This window comes from Muntiacus reevesi, chromosome 3, assembly GCF_963930625.1.
Source record: "Muntiacus reevesi chromosome 3, mMunRee1.1, whole genome shotgun sequence".
Classification (NCBI taxonomy): Eukaryota; Metazoa; Chordata; class Mammalia; order Artiodactyla; family Cervidae; genus Muntiacus; species Muntiacus reevesi.
Window position 1 is genome coordinate 59,576,549 of NC_089251.1, and position 19,109 is coordinate 59,595,657.

Consider the following 19,109-nt stretch of genomic DNA (forward strand, 5'->3'; position numbering starts at 1 on the left):
GTGACAAATAAAATTCCTGGAATGGAAAAATGCAACATCAGAAATAAAATAGTATTAACAGCAGATCAAACAATGGGAGAAAGACTTGTTCAATATCATATCCATGCTAAATATCTTTGTCCAAGCTAAATCTCTCATTGAAAAGATAAAACTATAACAGAGCCTAAAAATACTGGCACAATATCAAATGATCTAACACACCTACAGTGGGAATGCTGGATGGAAAAGAGATGGGAGCAGGGGATGGAGCACAGAAATTTGTAAGTAATAGTGACTGATAATATTCTAATTGTTTCAGCATGAACTCAGAGATCCAAGAACTTCAGCAAACTGCAAACAAACAAAAGCAAAGGAATCCACAGCCAGGCACATCAGAGCAAACCATTTAAAAATAAGAATGGAGAAAGATCTACAAGCAGCCAGGGGTGGCAAGACATATTACAGACAAGTAAAACATAAAATGATCACAGTATTGGCATAAAAAACAGTGTAAACCAAAAGACAACAGAACGACATCAGTAAAATGCCAAAAGTAAGAAAATGACAACTCAGGATTCTTTATTTTTCCAAAATTTGTTTATTTCTTTATGGCTGCACTAGGTCTTTGTTGCTGGGTTCTCTCTGGTTGTGGCGAGCAGGGCTACTCTCTAGTCATGGTGCGAGGGCTTCTCATTACAATGGTTTCTCATTGCAGTAGCATGGCGTACACGCTTAGTTCTCGGACCAAAGGATCAAAGCCCTGTCCCCTGCACTGGCAGGCAAATTCTTAGCCACTGGGCCACCAGGAAAGTCCCTGACAACCCAGAATTCTGTATCCAATGAAAATATCCCTCACAGGTGAGGGCAAAATGAAAACATCTTCACACAAAATCTAAGAATTTTACTGTAAGGAGGCCTTACCTGATAAGAAATATTAAAAATTCTCAAGAGAAAGGAAAATGACAACAGATGGAAACTCATCTACAAAAAGGATGAAGATTGTCAGAAAGGTAAAAATATGGGTAAATACAAGACAATTTTTTGCATGTTTTAATTTCTTGAAAATATAGATTGACTGTTTAAAGCACTAACAGTGTGATGCAGGACTTATGATATGTGGAGAAGTGGGATGCGTGACTGTGACAGCACAGAAGATGGGAGGGGAGGAGTCACCCTGCTGTAAGACTTATACACTGTCCATGAGTTGCCATCACACTGCTCAAAGGCAGTGAGGGGTAAGTGAAAGCCCACATCAACTGCTGTTTAAAAAAAAAGTTTAGCTAGTAAGCCAAGAATGGAGATAAAATGCAACCATAAAAATACTCCATTAATTCAAAAGGAGGCAGGAAAATAAAAAATTGAAAGAATAAATGGGACAAATAGGAAATAAATGGCCAGTTGGCAGAATGAAACCAGCCGTGTTTGTAGTTACAGGGAAGTGGTCCCAGCCAGCTGTCCAGGAGACCCTTCCGTGACAATGCCAAGCTGCCAAAGGAACCACTAGCCACATGCAGACATGGCACACCTGGTCGTGACACATGCAACTGAGGAAGGAACTTTCAAATTTTATTTAATTTTAACTAATCTAAATATCCAGGTGTGGCTAGTGGCCACCATACTGGACAGTGCAGGTCTAAGCTTTTCAAATAAAAGGAAATTGTCAGACTGGATGAAAGAGCAAGACCCAGCTCTGTACTGTCAATGCAGTAACTGACAAGTTCATTGTAAAATTTACATGGGAAGCCAGAGGACTTAGCATCGCCAGAATCACTGTGCAGAAGAACAACCTGAAGGACGCACACTACCTAGTCTAAGGCTGCAGTCACCAAGTAGCGTGGTGTTGTGACTGTCTACTACTTACCTACAATTTATCAAAGAGGAGGGGCTGGAGAACATGAGGACTAAACAGTGAGCACTCAGTGCACCAGTCACCGAGCAATTACAGTAGATTCAGTAAAGCAACGTGTCAGAAGGCAGGTTAGGAGTAATTCAGAAAGTCTGTGAGGTAGTAAAATAAAGATGGATAGGCTACTCTTACCAGTAAGAGAGCAAGAATGAACAAATCACCATTTATCAAAACTATGGGGACTTCAGTATGTGTGGAGGAAGAGAAGAGACTACAGAGCACAGAACTGCAGGAAACCAATCGTGATCACCTGTGCTCATGTTTGCAGTTTTCTTTTTTTTTGCAGTTTTCTTTTTTAAAAAACAACTCACCTTGTTCACCAGATTAAATTTACCTCCTCTCTTTTTAAATAACTTTTTACTAAAAAACTACCAAAACCCATCCTCCTGCGCAAGTACATTCAGAACCCCCTTGGAACCATGAAAGTCTGACGCTGTGCTTAGGAAGGCTCCTACAGGGCCATCCCATGGCACCACGCCTTGTCATCACCAAAGTCGGTGAGGACACCTGCCAGAGCAGGGCCAGCTCCCCCGACCGCTGTGGCAGAGGTGGAACCTGAATCTGCTTGACATCAGGCAGGGTAGAGACACTGTGGCCACTCAACAGTGATTCAGTTCATTACTGATTTTGAACTTGGATCAGCGTTCACAATTAATTGATATTCAAGGTGAGTACCAACAACAGTCTGTCTAACTGCATCCTGAAACCACAGAGGCATCCACAATACAAGGTGAGTCTACTTAAGAGACATACTCACTTTCTGTTCATGGTCAGATACTTGTGAGGACGCATGAGCTGTTTTTGTTGTAATGTGAGACTGAAAGAGCTGAAAAAGAAAACACAGATGTTACTAAAAAAAAAAAAAAACAAACCTATATCTAAGTAATATATTAATAGTTATATTAAAAAGGAATTCTAGTATTGTCATTATCACCAGGCTTTGACTTGTGATCTACACAAGGTTTTCTTGCTGGAAGGATATCTGCAGAGGTCAGTACCATGTGACAGTCAACACATGATACACATTATTGCACTTACACCTTCACTCACAAAAATGTAAAAGTTATCATCACAGAACCCCTGCTATAGCCATCCCCAGGCTAATGGGGCCCAAGCAGCTGTGGGGTTATCAGAGTAACGCTGCCTCAAGAGCACTCCATCCTGGCATGCAGCACAGGACATGGAGAAAACATGTCCTTTTTAAAAAGTAACAGTAACATGGATGTAGTAAGAAAAAGCGGAAACAGTGCCGGTCGAGAACAGAGAGCAGACTAAGTTGCCTCCTCCCCTGACCCCTGCAAGCTGGCAGTTCTCTCCCCTGGGGGTAGAGGCGGCCTGGAGTGCGAATGCACAGTGTCTGTGGCTCATGACTGGTGATCTGCAGTGGTTGTCCTTCCCACCTAATCTGTGGTGGGGACCACGTCAGCAGAGCGTGAGCTACCCCCCTCCCTTTCTCCCTCCCTCCCAGGACAGTGCCTCTTCTGTAAACTGCACAACATGCAGATGCACCATCTTTAACTGCAACAGCTGCACTGCAGTGAACAGCAGCTTGCCTAGAAGTGGGACTAAGGGGAACCTGATGCTGCGGCAAGGGAGGGCTATGTGTGGCACCTTGAACCCCAACACATGGGGCGGCCAGGACTGCATTCTACAGAACGCTAATGACCCCTTCCAGTGGTACTTTCTGGGTAACATGAGCTCTTGAAGGTGGGCCCTGGGACCTCACCAGGCACCTTGAGCAGCCAGCTGAGTGCACTCTGCTGGGAGTGGCTCTGGCCAGTGGGAATGTGCTGTGTATTAAGAGACAGCCAGGTCCCGGGGTGAACACAGGAACTGGTGTATGTGTAAGAGAAAAGCACCTTGATACAAAGCCCACCAGAACTGGACTAGTGTGGCTTTAACTGTACACACACTGCCCTGACTTCCCCCACCCCTGCCCCCATGTGTCACGTGAGCTGGAGCGCACACCCCCAGTCTGCGCCAACACAGAGGAGCCAGAGCACTGGGAAGACAGCCGTGCTCACGGCCACACACACAAGAAGGAAGACGACACTGCGCTGGCCCAGGAGACGCCAGCTTCAGGCAAGGCGGCATTTAAGATAGAAAACATCTCTGAGCCCTGAGAGTGAGGTGGAGTATTTTATCTGAATAAAGTGAACCATCAGTAGAAGAGTTTGCTGGAAACAAAGGACTCATGATCTCTTGTTGTTAAGTTATGAAGAAGCCAGAGTGGAGCAGGGAGCTGCAGGATGAGGCCTGGAGTGTCCACCTGGGGTGGAACTGCTGTCAGGACACCAGGCACCATGGAGGGAAACCGAGCACAGCAGAGCCTCTGTGTCTGCCAGCAGCAGATGGGAGTGGGTGCTGCATGTCTACGGAGAAGGCAGTGGCACCCCACTCCAGTACTCTTGCCTGGACAGTCCCATGGTCGGAGGAGCCTGGTAGGCTGCAATCCATGGGGTCGCTAAGAGTCGGACACGACTGAGCGTCTTTACTTTCAGGTTTCACTTTCATGCATTGGAGAAGGAATGGCAACCCACTCCAGTATTCTTGCCTGGAGAATCCCAGAGACGGGGGAGCCTGGTGGGCTGCCGTCTATGGGGTCGCACAGAGTCGGACATGACTGAAGCGACTTAGCAGCAGCAGCAGCAGCAGCTGCATGTCTAACTTAATTTTATCAACTACAGGACTCTAATGAAGATTAGTCTTTAAAAAACTACAATAAGTAGTCTTGGATTTTTAGTATAATGTATAGCATATTGAAATTTTTGTGAAATGCTGCTTAGGAAGCAGTATCATTGATATATAAAACTTGCTTTAGAAAAAATAAGGTTTTGTACTTCTTTATTATAAACTTTAAACTTTGACTAATAAAACCAAGGTTACATTTCTGTTATTTATATGAGTTCATATCAAGTATTCACTTTTGTTCATTCATTTCCTGTGTTTCTGAACACCTGCCAGAAAGCCTACTTAAAATCTCTGTGGATAAATGGTTTGATAAGGAAGTACAAATGAGTCACATAAAACTATTATAAATAGTTGTCTTAATATTTCCACTGGTACTACCTGGCTAGTCAGATTTCCAAAACAGATTTTAGAATGAAAACAGTTTTTAATAAATTAACAAAGACATTATTGAAGGTAAAGTAACAAGAGGACAAGAATTGACCCAGTGCACCTCTAGTGGTAAATCCTAAATTAAAAACCTGGAAGTGGAATTCCAATCTGCTCCACCACTGACTACCTTCTTACTATGTAAAAGCCCTGTGCTGGGAATGGGGTATCAGGAGGAAGACACGGCCCTTGATCTTAAGAACTAATCTTGGAGAAACACAGGCAAATGATTGACAGCTCTCATTTCAAGGTACAAGGGAGACTAACAGTCCCTATCTACACCTGATGACAGTTGGTAGCTTTTGTGTTAAATACATACATCATAGATACACAAACACACATGTATTTAAATCTATACATCCACATCCTAGAAAGGAAGAATGCATACAGTACTTTTAACTCGGCCAAGTCTAACACATTTTTTAGAAGTTTTAGTATATAACGAAACACACACACACACACAAAATGCCAGAACATTTGGGGGAAGATCAGGTTCTCCACCTTCTTCAAAGTATCAGCTTGGGGAGTGTGGGCAACACAACAGACGTGGCACTCAATCTGTTCTGGGGCCCCCTGAACAGGGTGGTAGGGACCTTCTTCCTATCAGTCAGTTACAGGAAAGCATTTGGTGATTCTTTCACAACAGAACCCAAGCTCTTCTGACCCTTCAGCAAACAGTCCTGTGACTGCCTGATAGCCTCTCTCTAGGCCTAACAATGAGCTTTGGATGAACAGAATTATGACTTGGGTTACAACTGCTTCATTTTACCTTCATGTTTCCCCTGTTTATCTTTGTAAAGTCAATCCAAGGAACAGAACCAAAATTTTCTAACTGTCTTCTGGTATTTCTTAGAGTTTAGTTCAAAAAAAAAAAAAGAAATGAGCAGAGAGGTCAAAATAGTTAAACTGGATCTATTTTATGGGTTTCAATAGGTCAGGGTTCTTTGGCTTAAGATAGTACTTTGAAAGGTTCCACCAATGCATTATTTAAAATCATTTTATTAAATCTTCAGCTTAAATAAATGTTACTATGCTGATCTAAAATTTTCCTAAAACAAATAGTAAAATTACCTTATTCAGATTAAGCAGAAGATGATTCTTGAAATAGATAATAATTACAACCAGGGAAAAAAGAGAGAATTCAACTGAATCAGTAAGACTTGACACAGGAGAAGCAGTGTGTTGGCCTTCTGTCCCCCAGAGGACAGGCTTAGTCAAGGACAGCTAGGAGTAGGCCAGGTTCCATCAAAATATCACTTCAATTTTACCATCTCCAGTACACATAAAGGTAACTACAAAGTTTGATATGCAGCCTCAAAATATCATCGAGACAGAAAAATTCTTGATAGTAATTCATAATGAAGAGATTTTAAGCCCCCCCCAAAAAAACCTTTACAGTAATGTGTATGTAAGGGTTAAAATATAAGTGAAATTTTATTTTGAAATTACTTTCCTCCCTTAAGTAGAAAAGGAATAGTTTGTGTATTATAGAAAAAAAATACCCTTTCTAATAATTGCATTACTGTAATAACAGTACAGTGAACATCCTTCTGTGGCAGCCAGAAGATATGCCCCTCAGATTGTCCCTCCAGCAAGCACCTACAGGACCGGAGCCCAGACCACTGCTTCCCAGGCAGTCCTAGCCCAGGATTGAGCAGAGTAGGGGGATAGAGGGGTCAGGACCTAGACCCTTCTGCCCTGTGAAGGCTGCCCTGACAGGTACTGGACTGGCCCAGACTCTGCCAGGTCTGCATGGCTTGTGAGCCTCTCTCTGTGGATTCTGCTTCCTCCCCTTTCTCCTCCAGGGCCTGACACCGCTTCCACACACAGCCCTCTGTCCCCCACAGAGGTTCCTCCTTGATGTCAGAAGGCGGCAAAGTGTGGTAAATGCCAGAGAGGGGCACAACCCAGAGCTGTCAGGGCGGCAGTGGGGGCAGAGTTTCAGCAAGGTGCAGATCAGCTCAGCAGAGAAAGGACAGGCTTGTGCCAAGAGAACTGGACTCCTGCATGCAAAAAAAGCCCGCCACATCCAGTTACCTCAAAACAGATCATAGGCCTAAAAACTCTAGAAGAAAAAGTATAAAATCTTCGTGGCCTTAGGCTTAGGCAAAGATTTCTTAGATACGAGAAGCGTGATCCACAAGACAAAAAAAAATGACAAACTGAACCTAATAAACTAAAAAACCTCTGCTATTCAAAGTACAGTTAAGAGAATGAAAAAACAAGACACATACTTGGCTAAAAGATTTATAAGTCCTTTATCTCATAAAGGACTTATGTAAGAAATTATATATTTTCAAAAACTTGTACAACTAGAGACAAAATGACTCAGTTTTTTAAAAATGCGGAAAGATTGGAACAGACGCTTCACCAAGGATATAGGGATGGCAGATAAGCACACAGCAAGAGAATCAACATCATTAGTCATTAAACAAATGCAAATGAAAACACAAGGTGTCACTGCATGCCTACCAGAATGACCTAAAAAATTATCTGGCAAGGATGCAAAGCAATTGTTAGCCGGAATGCAAATTCTGGCACAAACATTTTGGAAAACAGTTTGGCAGTTTCTGAAGTTAAAACACACAACATACTCAGCAATCCCACTCCTAGATCATCAGCCCAAGGAAAATGAAAACTAATACTCGAATAAAAACCTGTGTGTGAATGTATGTCTACAGCAACTTTATTAAAAACTGTTAAAAACTGGAAACAGCCCAAATGGTCTTCAAGTGGCAAACGGATGAACAGATTACACTGTGGCCCATGTGCACAATGGGGCGCCACTCGGCAGTAAAGGAACGTGAGCAACGTGGTGGATGGGTCTGCTCTGCACCGAAGAAACCAGCTCAGAGGCCACAGGAATCCACATGTATGGTGCAGGCGAAGCCACGGGGCAGAAGGCGATGAGGAGGCAGACAACAGAGAAGCACCAGGGGGTGCGGGGTGGAGGATGAGGCAGAAATTCTGTATTTTTCATTGTGTTTGTGGTTATACAACACTATACATTCATCAGAACTCATGAAACTTTATACTAAAAAAGTAAATGTTACTGTGCATAAGTTATAGCTCAATATAATAAGGTAATTCTTAAAGATATAACAAAATTTTCTAACAGCAATTAATACATGGGTAAGCAGCAGCTAACAAAAATTTAGATTATCTGAAGACAATGATTTAAGATGATACATGTATGATTATTTGTGAGAACCAATAAAGAAAATATACAGCAAAATATGCAAATACAAAATGAAATTAAATTATTTTCTCCAGCTGTTCAAATTACAATTCAATATTGGTTTCTTTTGGCTCTCAGAGTCGTGTGGAAACTGTAAGTTATAATTCTTTTCCACACAACAGAATCTGTTACTATATGACAAGCAGCCTATCTTTTCCTAAAACAGAGAGCCCCTAGAAATTGTCTCAATGACCTGTGTCACAGGAGAGAAGGGTTTACACGATGACAGTGTAAATGTATGGTTTGAGAAGGCTGCTGGAGTTAACTGCGCGTGGCAGCAGGAAACAGAGGTCTGGAGCACCGAGTAACTGCCAACCATGCACCAGGGCCCCGGCAAAGATATACCAGCACAGCAGAAGCAAAACAAGACACAGTCTGTTCCACAAACTTTGAGACCGTTTATCCTCACCCCTCCTGAATGGAGATAACAGTCCTCAACTCAAGGGGTCGGTAGGAGAAATGTGGCAATGCAAGGCCAAAACCCACCCCAGTGAGTGCAGTCAGCACCAGGAGACTTCTGTTATCCCAGTGGTGTCCCAACAAAAATATATCTCCAATATATATCGTTTGCAAAGTCTTTAGAGATTCCTAGATCACTAAGAAAGTAGAGATACATCTAAAGAAGTTGAAAATAATGGCTACTTTCCTTTAGTTTTCAAAAAATATACACTAAATTTTACAACTATTTTTTTCATGATTGGCAAATACAATTGAAAGGCATCTTGTGATATTCTAAGATTGAGAATACAGGCTGAGTATGAGATGATTAATCTTTTTCATGCTTAAAATACTACCTCTGTGCTCATCCATGGCCATCTCTTCCTTTAATACTCACCTCAATGCTGTGCTTTGCCAAAAAGGCTTCACTCTTTATATTTAAAGCTAGTACAAATCACAATCTCACGTATAGGCTGTTTTCTCTAAAAGTTCATTTTAATAAGCTGCATGGATTTACAGAAACATTATGTTTAAAGTCCTTGTAGGTTTACAAATGCCTTATTTAACCCATAACATACTATTTATAATCTTAGACTAAGTTTTTTCAAATCCAGCAACAGACAAAGCACATTAATTGCCCTATTCCTAAAAAGACTACCCCGGATCATACATTCTCAATGGGGGGGAATCCCCATCATAAAGGTGGTAGAAAGTGGTTCTGGGGGGACCAAAAAAGTCAGTGGTTTGTGGCCTTCCAAAGCTCAGTCAACCTTACCTGAAAACACTTCTTCTCTAGTACCGACTCCCTCTCCTTTCTTCTCTGGTACCAACTCCCTCTCATTTCTCCTAGAGGAATTCTAGTACTGAATTCCTCTCATGAGGGAGAACTTGATCAACTGGATCAATTCCTAAGAGCTAGGTAAATGTTATTAACTAAATTGGATTTAAATTTCATTTTTGTACCGAAAGGTCAGTAATGAACAATGGTAGAGAACTACTGCCCAGATAAACCCCGAAGCAGGCCATGTCTGCATGCAGCATTTTCCATCTTCCTCCGCAGCCCTCTCCACACTGTCCTGCACTCCAGCTTCTTCACCCAGGTCAGTCCTAAATCAACTGCCCGCCTGTCTTCACTCTTAACCAAATTCTGTGGTCCATGTGATCCTTTTGGTTAGCTTTCTGTGGTTGTGGTTTTCATTCTGTCTGTCCTCTGATGGATGAGGATAAGAGGCTTGTAGAAGCTTCCTGATGGGAGGGAGTGGCTGTGGAGGAAAACTGGGTCTTTCTTTGGTGGGCAGGGTCATGCTCAGTGAAGCTTTAATCCAACTTTCTGCTGATGGATTTATTAAAATGCAGAGACTTTGTCAACCAAGGTCCATATAGTCAAAGCTATGGTTTTTCCAGTAGTCTTGAATCGATGTTAGAGTTGGACCATAAAGAAGGCTGAGCATCAAAGAATTGATGCTTTCAAATTTTGGTGCTGGAGAAGACTCTTGAGAGTCCCTTGGACTGCAAGGAGATCAAACCAGTCAATCCTAAAGGAAATCAGTCCTGAATATTCATTGGAAGGACTGATGCTGAAGCTGAAACTCCAATACTTTGGCCACTGATGCAAAGAACTGACTCATTTGAAAAGATCCTGATGCTGGGAAAGATTGAAGGCAGGAGAAGAAGGGGACGACAGAGGATGAGATGGTTGGATGGCATCACTGACTTGATGGACATGAGTTTGAGCAAGCTCCGGGAGATGGTGAAGGACAGGGAAGCCTGGCATGCTGCAGTCCATGGGGTCACAAAGAGTCAGACACAACTGAGTGACTGAATAACAACTAGGCAGTCCTGGTTTATTAATAACTCAAAGTAATGTTCCAGTTAAAGGGTATACACTCAACTAAGTGAAAATATCACTGTGTTCTACTTATTTTTGTCCATGAAAAAACTGGAGAACAGACCACTCACAGAACATTTATGGTATCTATCAACATGTTCTTGACCTAGCATTCCGTTACTTATGAACTCTTTCTATACACATCACACTGGTTAATGAGAACAAAAGGCTTCCTCACTGCCTCCAAAGAGAGGCAAGATGACCTTGGTCTGGCTTTTCAGAGCAGCATGAGAGGAGACCAGAGAAGATGTTCCACAGCTGTCCCACCTCATCTCTGGTGAGCCCTGTAGTTGTGAGACAACAGAGCTGCCTAAAACTAGCTTGAGGGGCTGGGGAACCCATCCCACCTGGCATGAAACCTGTAGGGCCAGCCCTCTGCCTCACCCACATCTCAAACAGCAATTGCCTCTTCTACTTCCCCCCAACCTTAACCCCTTATTCCTCATGAGACATAATTTGTTTTTTCAACATATGGCATAATTTTAATTACCACTTCAGTTGTATTACTCAGATCTGACATCCCCAGAAAAAAACTTACTCCTCCTATATAATTTCTACTTCTGGTTTGTGAATTAAATGATTACCATGCAACCTCTACTAAATTGTCATATGCTTACGTTTCCATCTGTCACCTGTCTCAGGCCTCAGGGTATTGAGGATTGTTCGAACAGAAGATTCAGGATGGCCCTAAAATGGAACACGGCCAAGACGGTGTATCTTTTTCCCTCTCCCCTAACAGAGGTTCCAAGGCCTCAGCCCTCCATGTCCATGTGGCACAGCTGCCACTTTGTCCGGGCATCTTCCCTTGTGACACAACAAAACTGGAATGAAATTCTGACACCTGGTCTTCCTTTGCTTTGTTTCTCCCAAAGGCTGCATTTCAAAAGTCCCTCACATGCTCTGTTTGAGTCTGCCTTCCTTTTTTAGTCTCAGTACCTGGTTCATCTTAAAAAATTTCCCCAACAATTTATTCCATAATTTAAATTTTTCTAGTGTCAGAAAAAGCAGACTGAAAGAAATCTGAAAATTCTAGAATTCCTAATGTAGCCCCAGTCATGACTCCTGAGAGAATACGATCACAATGTTTCTCAAAATAGATGCTCCAAACACATGGTCTGAAAGTATTCTGTACCTGGGAAGATACCTGGCACTGATCCAGAAAACCCAGGACTTCTCGGAGCTTCTCTAAGCCAGTAAAACCCTATATCCACACATCTTCATTTGTCTCTGACAGGAAAGGTTTGCAGACAGCCAAGAGGGAGCCTGGGTGACACTATTTAACCAAAACAATAAACAAGGAAAAAGAGGCCACTTAAAGCAATTTTGGACAACTTTAAGGTAGGCACATGTTCACTTTTACAATGACGAGTTCTAGAAGGAATCATATAATGTAATGAACTTTGGGTTCTATTGTATCTAAACTGCTTCAGCTAAATCCTCAGTGAAGAAATTTTCAGCCTTTTTTAGAAAAAGAAAGTAGTTAATTTCAAATAAATGGAATTGCCAAATAAAAAAATTCAAAAACAAGAATGCTCAAGCAAAATATGCATATTTACTAAAAGTAATAAAAAATTGTAAGAATGCTAAATCATAATTGGTCTTAAAGGTATTTAAAATCGTAGCTTTCAATCTCGTGGTTATGTTTGAACCTATGAACTTCTTATTTCTGTGATCTTCAAAACATAAAGAGTGTTAAATAAAATTTTAAAGCATCATCTAAATCAAACTTCCTGCCAGATATGATCAAAAGAAAGTGTAAAAATTAAAGTTCTCAGTGAAAAGCTTTAAGAATCAGGTATTTTATATTAGGAATACTTAAAATCTCTAGCAGAGAAAATTAAATTTAGTATGGTTAAAAATAAAAGGCCAGTAAGTATTCCTGAGAAAAGGAAATCTATTCTGCAGTAAATATGAAAATTTAAAACACCTTCTTCCTCCTTTCCCACACACCAAAATAAATACATAAATAAAACAGTTACAGTTTGGAACAATGTCAGGAGCAAAGTCAGTCTGGGAAAAGCTCAAAGGCTTGGAAGAAGGAGGAGCCTTGTTAGAACATAAATGCAGACTAATAGCTCTGCCCGTAAGAATTAATAACTAATATGTATAACAATCAACAAGAATAAAATGATTAAAAAACGATCATGGTTATGGAGGATACAAAGAATATTACAAGTTGTGTTTCCTAAAGAAAGATCATTTAACTGAGGGGGTAGGGGGCAATGCAGGGTTCACTAAAATTTAATGGAAAAAGTAACAATACAGAACATAAGTTAGGTATTGCAAGGAAAACACATGACTAGTGGCAAACAAGCAGAATGACATAATGCCATGGGTTAAAAGCTTCAGAGGCGATGGGACGGAAACTCGGTCTCATGACTGTAGGACCTGAACCAGTGAAGGGATGTCACTCCAGATCAGAAACACAAGGTACTGAGGTAGTAATTAACTCCAGGACATAAAAGAGAATTAAAAGTCACAACTTCAAGAGAAAGTAAAACAAATGCAGGAAACTTCTGAGATAAAAAAAACTGTCATCACTGAATGATAACTGAAAAAAAAAAATAAGAAGAATTCAGAAGTACTGCATCTGAAACAGGAAATGACACAGACAAGGACTGGAAAAGGTCAGTTTTCATTCCAATCCCTAAGAAAGGCAATGCCAAAGAATGTTCAAACTACCACACAATTGCACTCATATCACATGCTATCAAAGTCATGCTCAAAACTCTCCAAGCCAGGCTTCAACAGTACGTGAACCGTGAACTTCCACATGTTCAAGCTGGATTTAGAAAAGGCAGAGGAACCAGAGATCAAGTTCCCAACATCTGTTGGGACTCATCAAAAAAGCAAGAGAGTTCCAGAGAAACATCTACTTCTGCTTTATTGACTATGATGCCAAAGCCTTTAACTGTGTGGATCACAACAAACTGTGGAAAATTCAAGAGATGGGAATACCAGACCACCTGACCTGCCTCCTGAGAAATCTCTATGCAGGTCAAGAAGCAACAGTTAGAACAGAACATGGAACAATGGACTATTTCCAGATTGGGAAAGGAGTATGTCAAGGCTGTATATTGTCACCCTGCTTATTTAACTTATATGCAGAGTACATAATGCAAAATGTGGGGCTGGATGAAGCACAAGCTGGAATCAAGATTTCTGGGAGAAATATCAATAACCTCAGATATGCAGATGACACCACCCTTAAGGCAGAAAGCGAAGTTAACTAAAGAGCCTCTTGATGAAAGTGAGAGAGTGAAAAAGCTGGCTTAAAGCTCAACATTCAAAAAACTAAGATCATGGCATACAGTCCCGTCACTTAATGACAAATAGATGGGGAAACAATGGAAACAGTGAGAGACTTTATTTTGGAGAGCTCCAAAATCACTGCAGATGGTGACTGCAGCCATAAAATTTAAAGACACTTGCTCCTTGGAAGAAAAGCTATGACCAACCTAGACAGCATATTAAAAAGCAGAGACATTACTTTGCTGACAAAGGTCTGTCCAGTCAAATCTATGGTTTTTCCAGTAGTCATGTATGGATGTGAGCATTGGACTATAAAGAAAGCCGAGCACCGAAGCACTGATGCTTTTGAACTGTGGTGTTGGAAAAGACTCTTGAGAGTCCCTTGGACTGCAAGGAGATCCAACCAGTCCATCCTAAAGGAAATCAATCCTGAATATTCATTGGAAGGACTGATGCTGAAGCTGAGACTCCAGTACTTTGGTTACCTGATGAGAAGAACTGACTCATTGGAAAAGACCTGATGCTGGGAAAGATTGAAGTCAGGAGGAAAAGGGGACAACAGAGGATGAGATGGTTGGATGGCATCACTGACTTGATGGACATGAGTTTGAGCAAGGTCTGGGAGTTGGTGATGGACAGGGAAGCCTGGTGTGCTGCAGTCCATGGGGTCACAAAGAGTCGGACATGACTGTGCAACTAAGCTGACTAATAGAGGACATGCTAGAGATCATGCCAGACACAATCTGGCCAAAGCGTATCTCATCATCACTAGATATGACTCCTTGAGTATACACTAAACCTCCCTGGATCTTAATGCAGTTTTAAAAGGTTACTTTCCATTTACAGTTACTACAAAATATTGGTTATACTCCCTGTGTTGTACAATATATCTTTGAGTCTTAATGTCCTCATCCATGAAAAAAAAAATGATCTGAAAACCTGAAGAGTTTCAAGTGAGTTTTGAAACAGAACTCTTAAAAAATAAAGGTGGAATGAAAATGAAAATAAAACATACCAAAATCTGTGGGACACAGCTAAAGCCCTGCTGAAAGGGAAATTCATTAACACATTATGTATATATTAGAAAGGAGGAAAACTCTCAAGTCAGTGATCTAAGGTCTCTCCTCAAGAACTTAGAAAAAGAAAAGCAAACTAAACCAAAAGCAAGCAAAGGAAATAAAAAGATCAGTTTTTCGAAAATAGAAAATTAACAGAAAAAAAAAAGGTGAAACAGAAATAGTTCTTTGAAAAGGTCAGTGAAATTAACAGACTTCTAGCAAGACTGACAAAGATAGGCAGAAGATGAAAATTTTACCAGTATCAAGAATGAAACAGGGATTATCACTATAGACCCTGAAGAAAGCAAAAGGAGATTAAGAGAATATTATGAACAAGTCTATACACATAAATTTGACAATTTGGAAGGAATGGATTGCAAAACCACATACCATCACAACTCACCCAGTGTGAAATTAACATGAACACACATATAACTATTAAGAAATTTAAATCTGTAAGTTTAAAACTCCCCAAAAAGACATCTCCAGGTCCAGACAGTTTCGCAGAAGAATCCTTCCAAACATTTAAAAAAGAATTAATACCAATTTTACATAATCTCTTCCGGAAAACAGAAGAGATGGGGACACTTCCAAGTTTCTTTTATGAAACTAATATTACTCTGACTTAAAACCAAAGACAGTACAAAAAAACCTGCAGACAAATATCCCTCTTGAACTTTTAAAGAATATCTACAAAAGAACAGCAGCATCCTGCTGCTCTGATGATGGACTGAATTCTTTCCCACCAACATCACAGTAAGGCAAGAATGTCTGCTCTTACCACACTTATTCAAATATGGCAGAAAAGGTATACAAATTGGAAAGAAAGAGAACTGTCTCTGTGTTGAGATGATATAATTTTTATGCACACAAGAATTTACTCCAAGGAATTTACTCCTGGAATAAATTAATTCAGCAAGGTCAAAGGTCTCAAGATAAACATACACATCTCAATTGTATTTCTGTGTTAAAATGATATGAGGACAATGAAAATAAAAATATCATTTATAACTGATAAAAAATGAAATGTAAATCTAATAAAACAAACGCAGGACTTGTGTACTGAAAACTATATAAGTCTGATGAAAGAAATCAGAGAAAATATAAAGAAATGGACAGAAACACCATGTTCATTAGTTGGAAGACTCAACATAGGTAGAGATATCAATTTTCTTTAAATTAATTTTTGACTTAATGTAATATCTATCAAAATCCCAGAAAAATTCTTTGTACATAGACAAGACTATTCTAAAATTTATAATGAAAGATATAGAAACTAGAATAGTCAAAAATTTTTGAAATTTAAGAATAAAGTGAGAGTAATCAGTCTACTCTATTTCAAGATTTATTTATAGTTATAGTTATTTATTTTAGTTTATTTTATTTATTTTAGTTTATTTATTATAGTTATTTATAGTTATAGGAATCAAGACTGCATGTTAACAGAGACCCTAGAAAAAGATCCGTACAACATGCTCAACTAGTTATTGACAAAAGTGCAAAAGCAATTCAATAGAATATGATAGCCTTTTCAACGAATTGTTGAAGTATCCATTAGCCAAAAATGACCCTTGACCTAAGTCTTATACCTTATACAAAAACTAACAAAATGGGTCATGGGTTTAAATGTAAAACTAACTACAAGACTCTTAGGAAAAAAATAAAGAGAAAACCTTTGGTATTCTGAGTTAGGCAAAGGATTCTTAGACTTGACAAAAATGTACAATCCGTAACAGGAAAAGGTGATAAAATGGATTTTATCAAAACTAAATATGTTTGCTCTGCAAAATATTCTTTAAGAGAATGAAAAAGAGAAAACATTTGCAAACCACATATCAAGGACTGGTATCTAGAATACATATTTTGAAAACTTCTAAAATCAGCAGTAAAAAAAGAAAATCCACAAAAAGAAAATGGGCACAAAAAATGAAATTCAATGAAGAAAATATACAGATGGCAAACAAGCACATGAAAAGATGTTTAACATCACTAGCCATTAGAAAAATGCAAGTTAAAACCACAATATATAATTACATACCTATCAGAACGTCTTGGAAAAAAAAAAAAAACAGGAACTCCAAATGCTGGTGAGGATGTGGATAAACTAATCTCACATACACTGCTGGTGGGAATGGAAAATGCAGAAACTCTGGGAAAGTTTAGCAGTTTCTTAATGAAACTAGCAACTGCCATGTGAATTCCAGAGAACTGAAGACAATATTTTCCTTATGTTATGTGTTAACATACAGAAATGGTTTATAGCATGTTTATTTATAATAGCTCAGCAATGGAAACAATGTAGGTGTCCTTCAAAGTGTGTTACATCCATACCATGTAATATTTACTCAGCAATTAAAAAGGAGCAAACTAATACTTGGAACAACCTGAATGAATCTCCAGAGAATGCTACTGAAGGAAAAACATCCAATCCCAAAAGGTTATATTCTAGGTGATTCCATTATATAAAACAGACTTGAAAAATTACAGAAATAACAGATTATAGTAGTTAGGGTTAAAGAGGAGGTGGAGTGGAAATGAAGTGGGTGTGGCTACAAAAGGACAAGGGAAGGGTCCTGTGGTAGGGGCAAGTTCTGTCTCCACAGAATCAGTGTCCATGTGCTGGTACTGGCCTTTACTCTGATTCTGTAACATTTTACTATTAAAGAGTGCGGAGTCGTTGGAAAAGACCCTGATGCTGGAAAAGATTGAAGGCAAAAGGAGAAGGGGGCAGCAGAGGATGAGATGGTAAAATAGCATCAAATGCAATGGACATGAATTTGAGCAAATTCCAGAAGATGGTGAAGGACAGGGCAGCCTGGCACGCTGCAGTCCATGGGGTCACAAAGAACTGGACACGACTTAGCGACTGAACAACAACTATTAAAGAAAATTGGGCAAAGTTACTGGGGAATTCTGTTTTTTCTCACAATTGCACACGAATTTACAGTTATTTCAAAATAAAAAGTTTAATTAAAGGTAACATTACTGCAAAATAAGTAGAGCAACAGACAAGAAATCCCATGTTTAATTCTGAAGATTAAACTTCACTCTGAAACAAAGACGTGCACACAGACACAACAACTGTAACAAGGCAGGTCAGAGAGGAAAGCCGAGATTTCTCTAAAAACAAAATAGAGAAAAAAGAGGCCTAGGCTGAATCAGGAGAAAGACCCTCCTCCAGGCTCTGTCAGAGAAACCGGCTGTGTGATTCTGGACCCATCACCTACCCTCTCAGGTTCCTACCAGCTAAACTTCTAGAGACTGGTCAGATCAGCACATCTCACTTTTGGTCTCAGGTCCCAGCAGAGCTTTTGTTTACGTGGATTACAATCGCTGGTATGAATAGTATCAGAAGTTAAATTTTTCAAAAGACAAGTGGTCCTTCCACACGGCGTAGCTGTCGGGAAAACTCCAGGGACACAAGAGAATGAGTGAAAAGGGCAAGGAACAGCTTGGTGTGGCCGAGAACACCTCTGTGGCCCTCCCATGGCTTACTCAGAAATGACCAGTGTAGAGGAGGGACAGAAAACGGAACACATCAGTCGCATCCGTTCTTTTAACGGACAGGAGCTCCAAGGCGGGGAAAAAAAGGCTCCAATCCCAAAGATGTCAACGCTGGGTAAGGTGGGAGGCTTGTGAAGGCCTGGGAGGCCGAGTCCAGTGGGGCGCCCGCCACCAGTCCCGCTCCCGCGAGTTTGGGACCGTTACACAAACCGCCCGCTTCACACCCCACTCTGGGGAGACGGGAAGCCGGGAGGCGCCGCCCGAGGGAGCGGGCGGGAATCGCGGGCCCAGCCGGGAGGGCGGGGGTCCCTGGCCGAGGGCGTAGGGCTGGCGGACTCACCAGGTGCCGCGCCACCTCGGAGGCCATGGTCCGGGCGACTGGGCGGGCGAGGGGCCAGCAAGGCGGCGGCGGCCTGCCGAGCCCCGCGTCCAGCAGCGGAGGGCGGGATGGAGCGCGGCGGGGCGGGGGCACAGGAGGGAGGAGCGGAGGGGAGGGGTCCCCCGGCCTCAGTGACGTGCGGGGCTGAGCTGGATGGCGCGGGGGGCGGGGCGGGGCGGGTCTGGTCGGGAGGGGAGGAGCGCTGAGGGGAGGGGTCCTGTGGCCTCAGTGATGTGAGGGGCTGAGCGGGACGGCATGGGGAGCAGGAGTCCAGGAGGGAGGGGCGGGGAGGTGAGAGGAGCGGTCCAGCGGCCTCCATTGAGCTGGGGCTCCTGGGCGGCCTGCGAGTC

The 19,109-nt window shown here is 41.3% G+C and overlaps 1 protein-coding gene across 2 annotated transcripts in view; it reads right to left on the reverse strand.

Annotated features, from left to right (window-relative positions):
- Window positions 1-18,874, reverse strand: part of SEPTIN10 (septin 10) — a 45,068-nt gene extending 26,194 nt beyond the window's left edge. The window contains exons 1-2 of one of the 2 annotated variants that reach the window (XM_065929218.1): window positions 18,721-18,874; window positions 2,643-2,711 (exon numbers count right to left, since the gene is read on the reverse strand). In XM_065929218.1, the coding sequence (XP_065785290.1) occupies window positions 2,643-2,711; window positions 18,721-18,747 (96 nt within the window). In that variant the 5' untranslated portion in view covers window positions 18,748-18,874. Of the gene's footprint in view, window positions 1-2,642; window positions 2,712-18,103; window positions 18,126-18,720 lie in introns of those variants that run through there. The other variant, XM_065929219.1, reaches the window with a different exon arrangement.
- Between the last annotated feature and the right edge of the window lie 235 nt (window positions 18,875-19,109).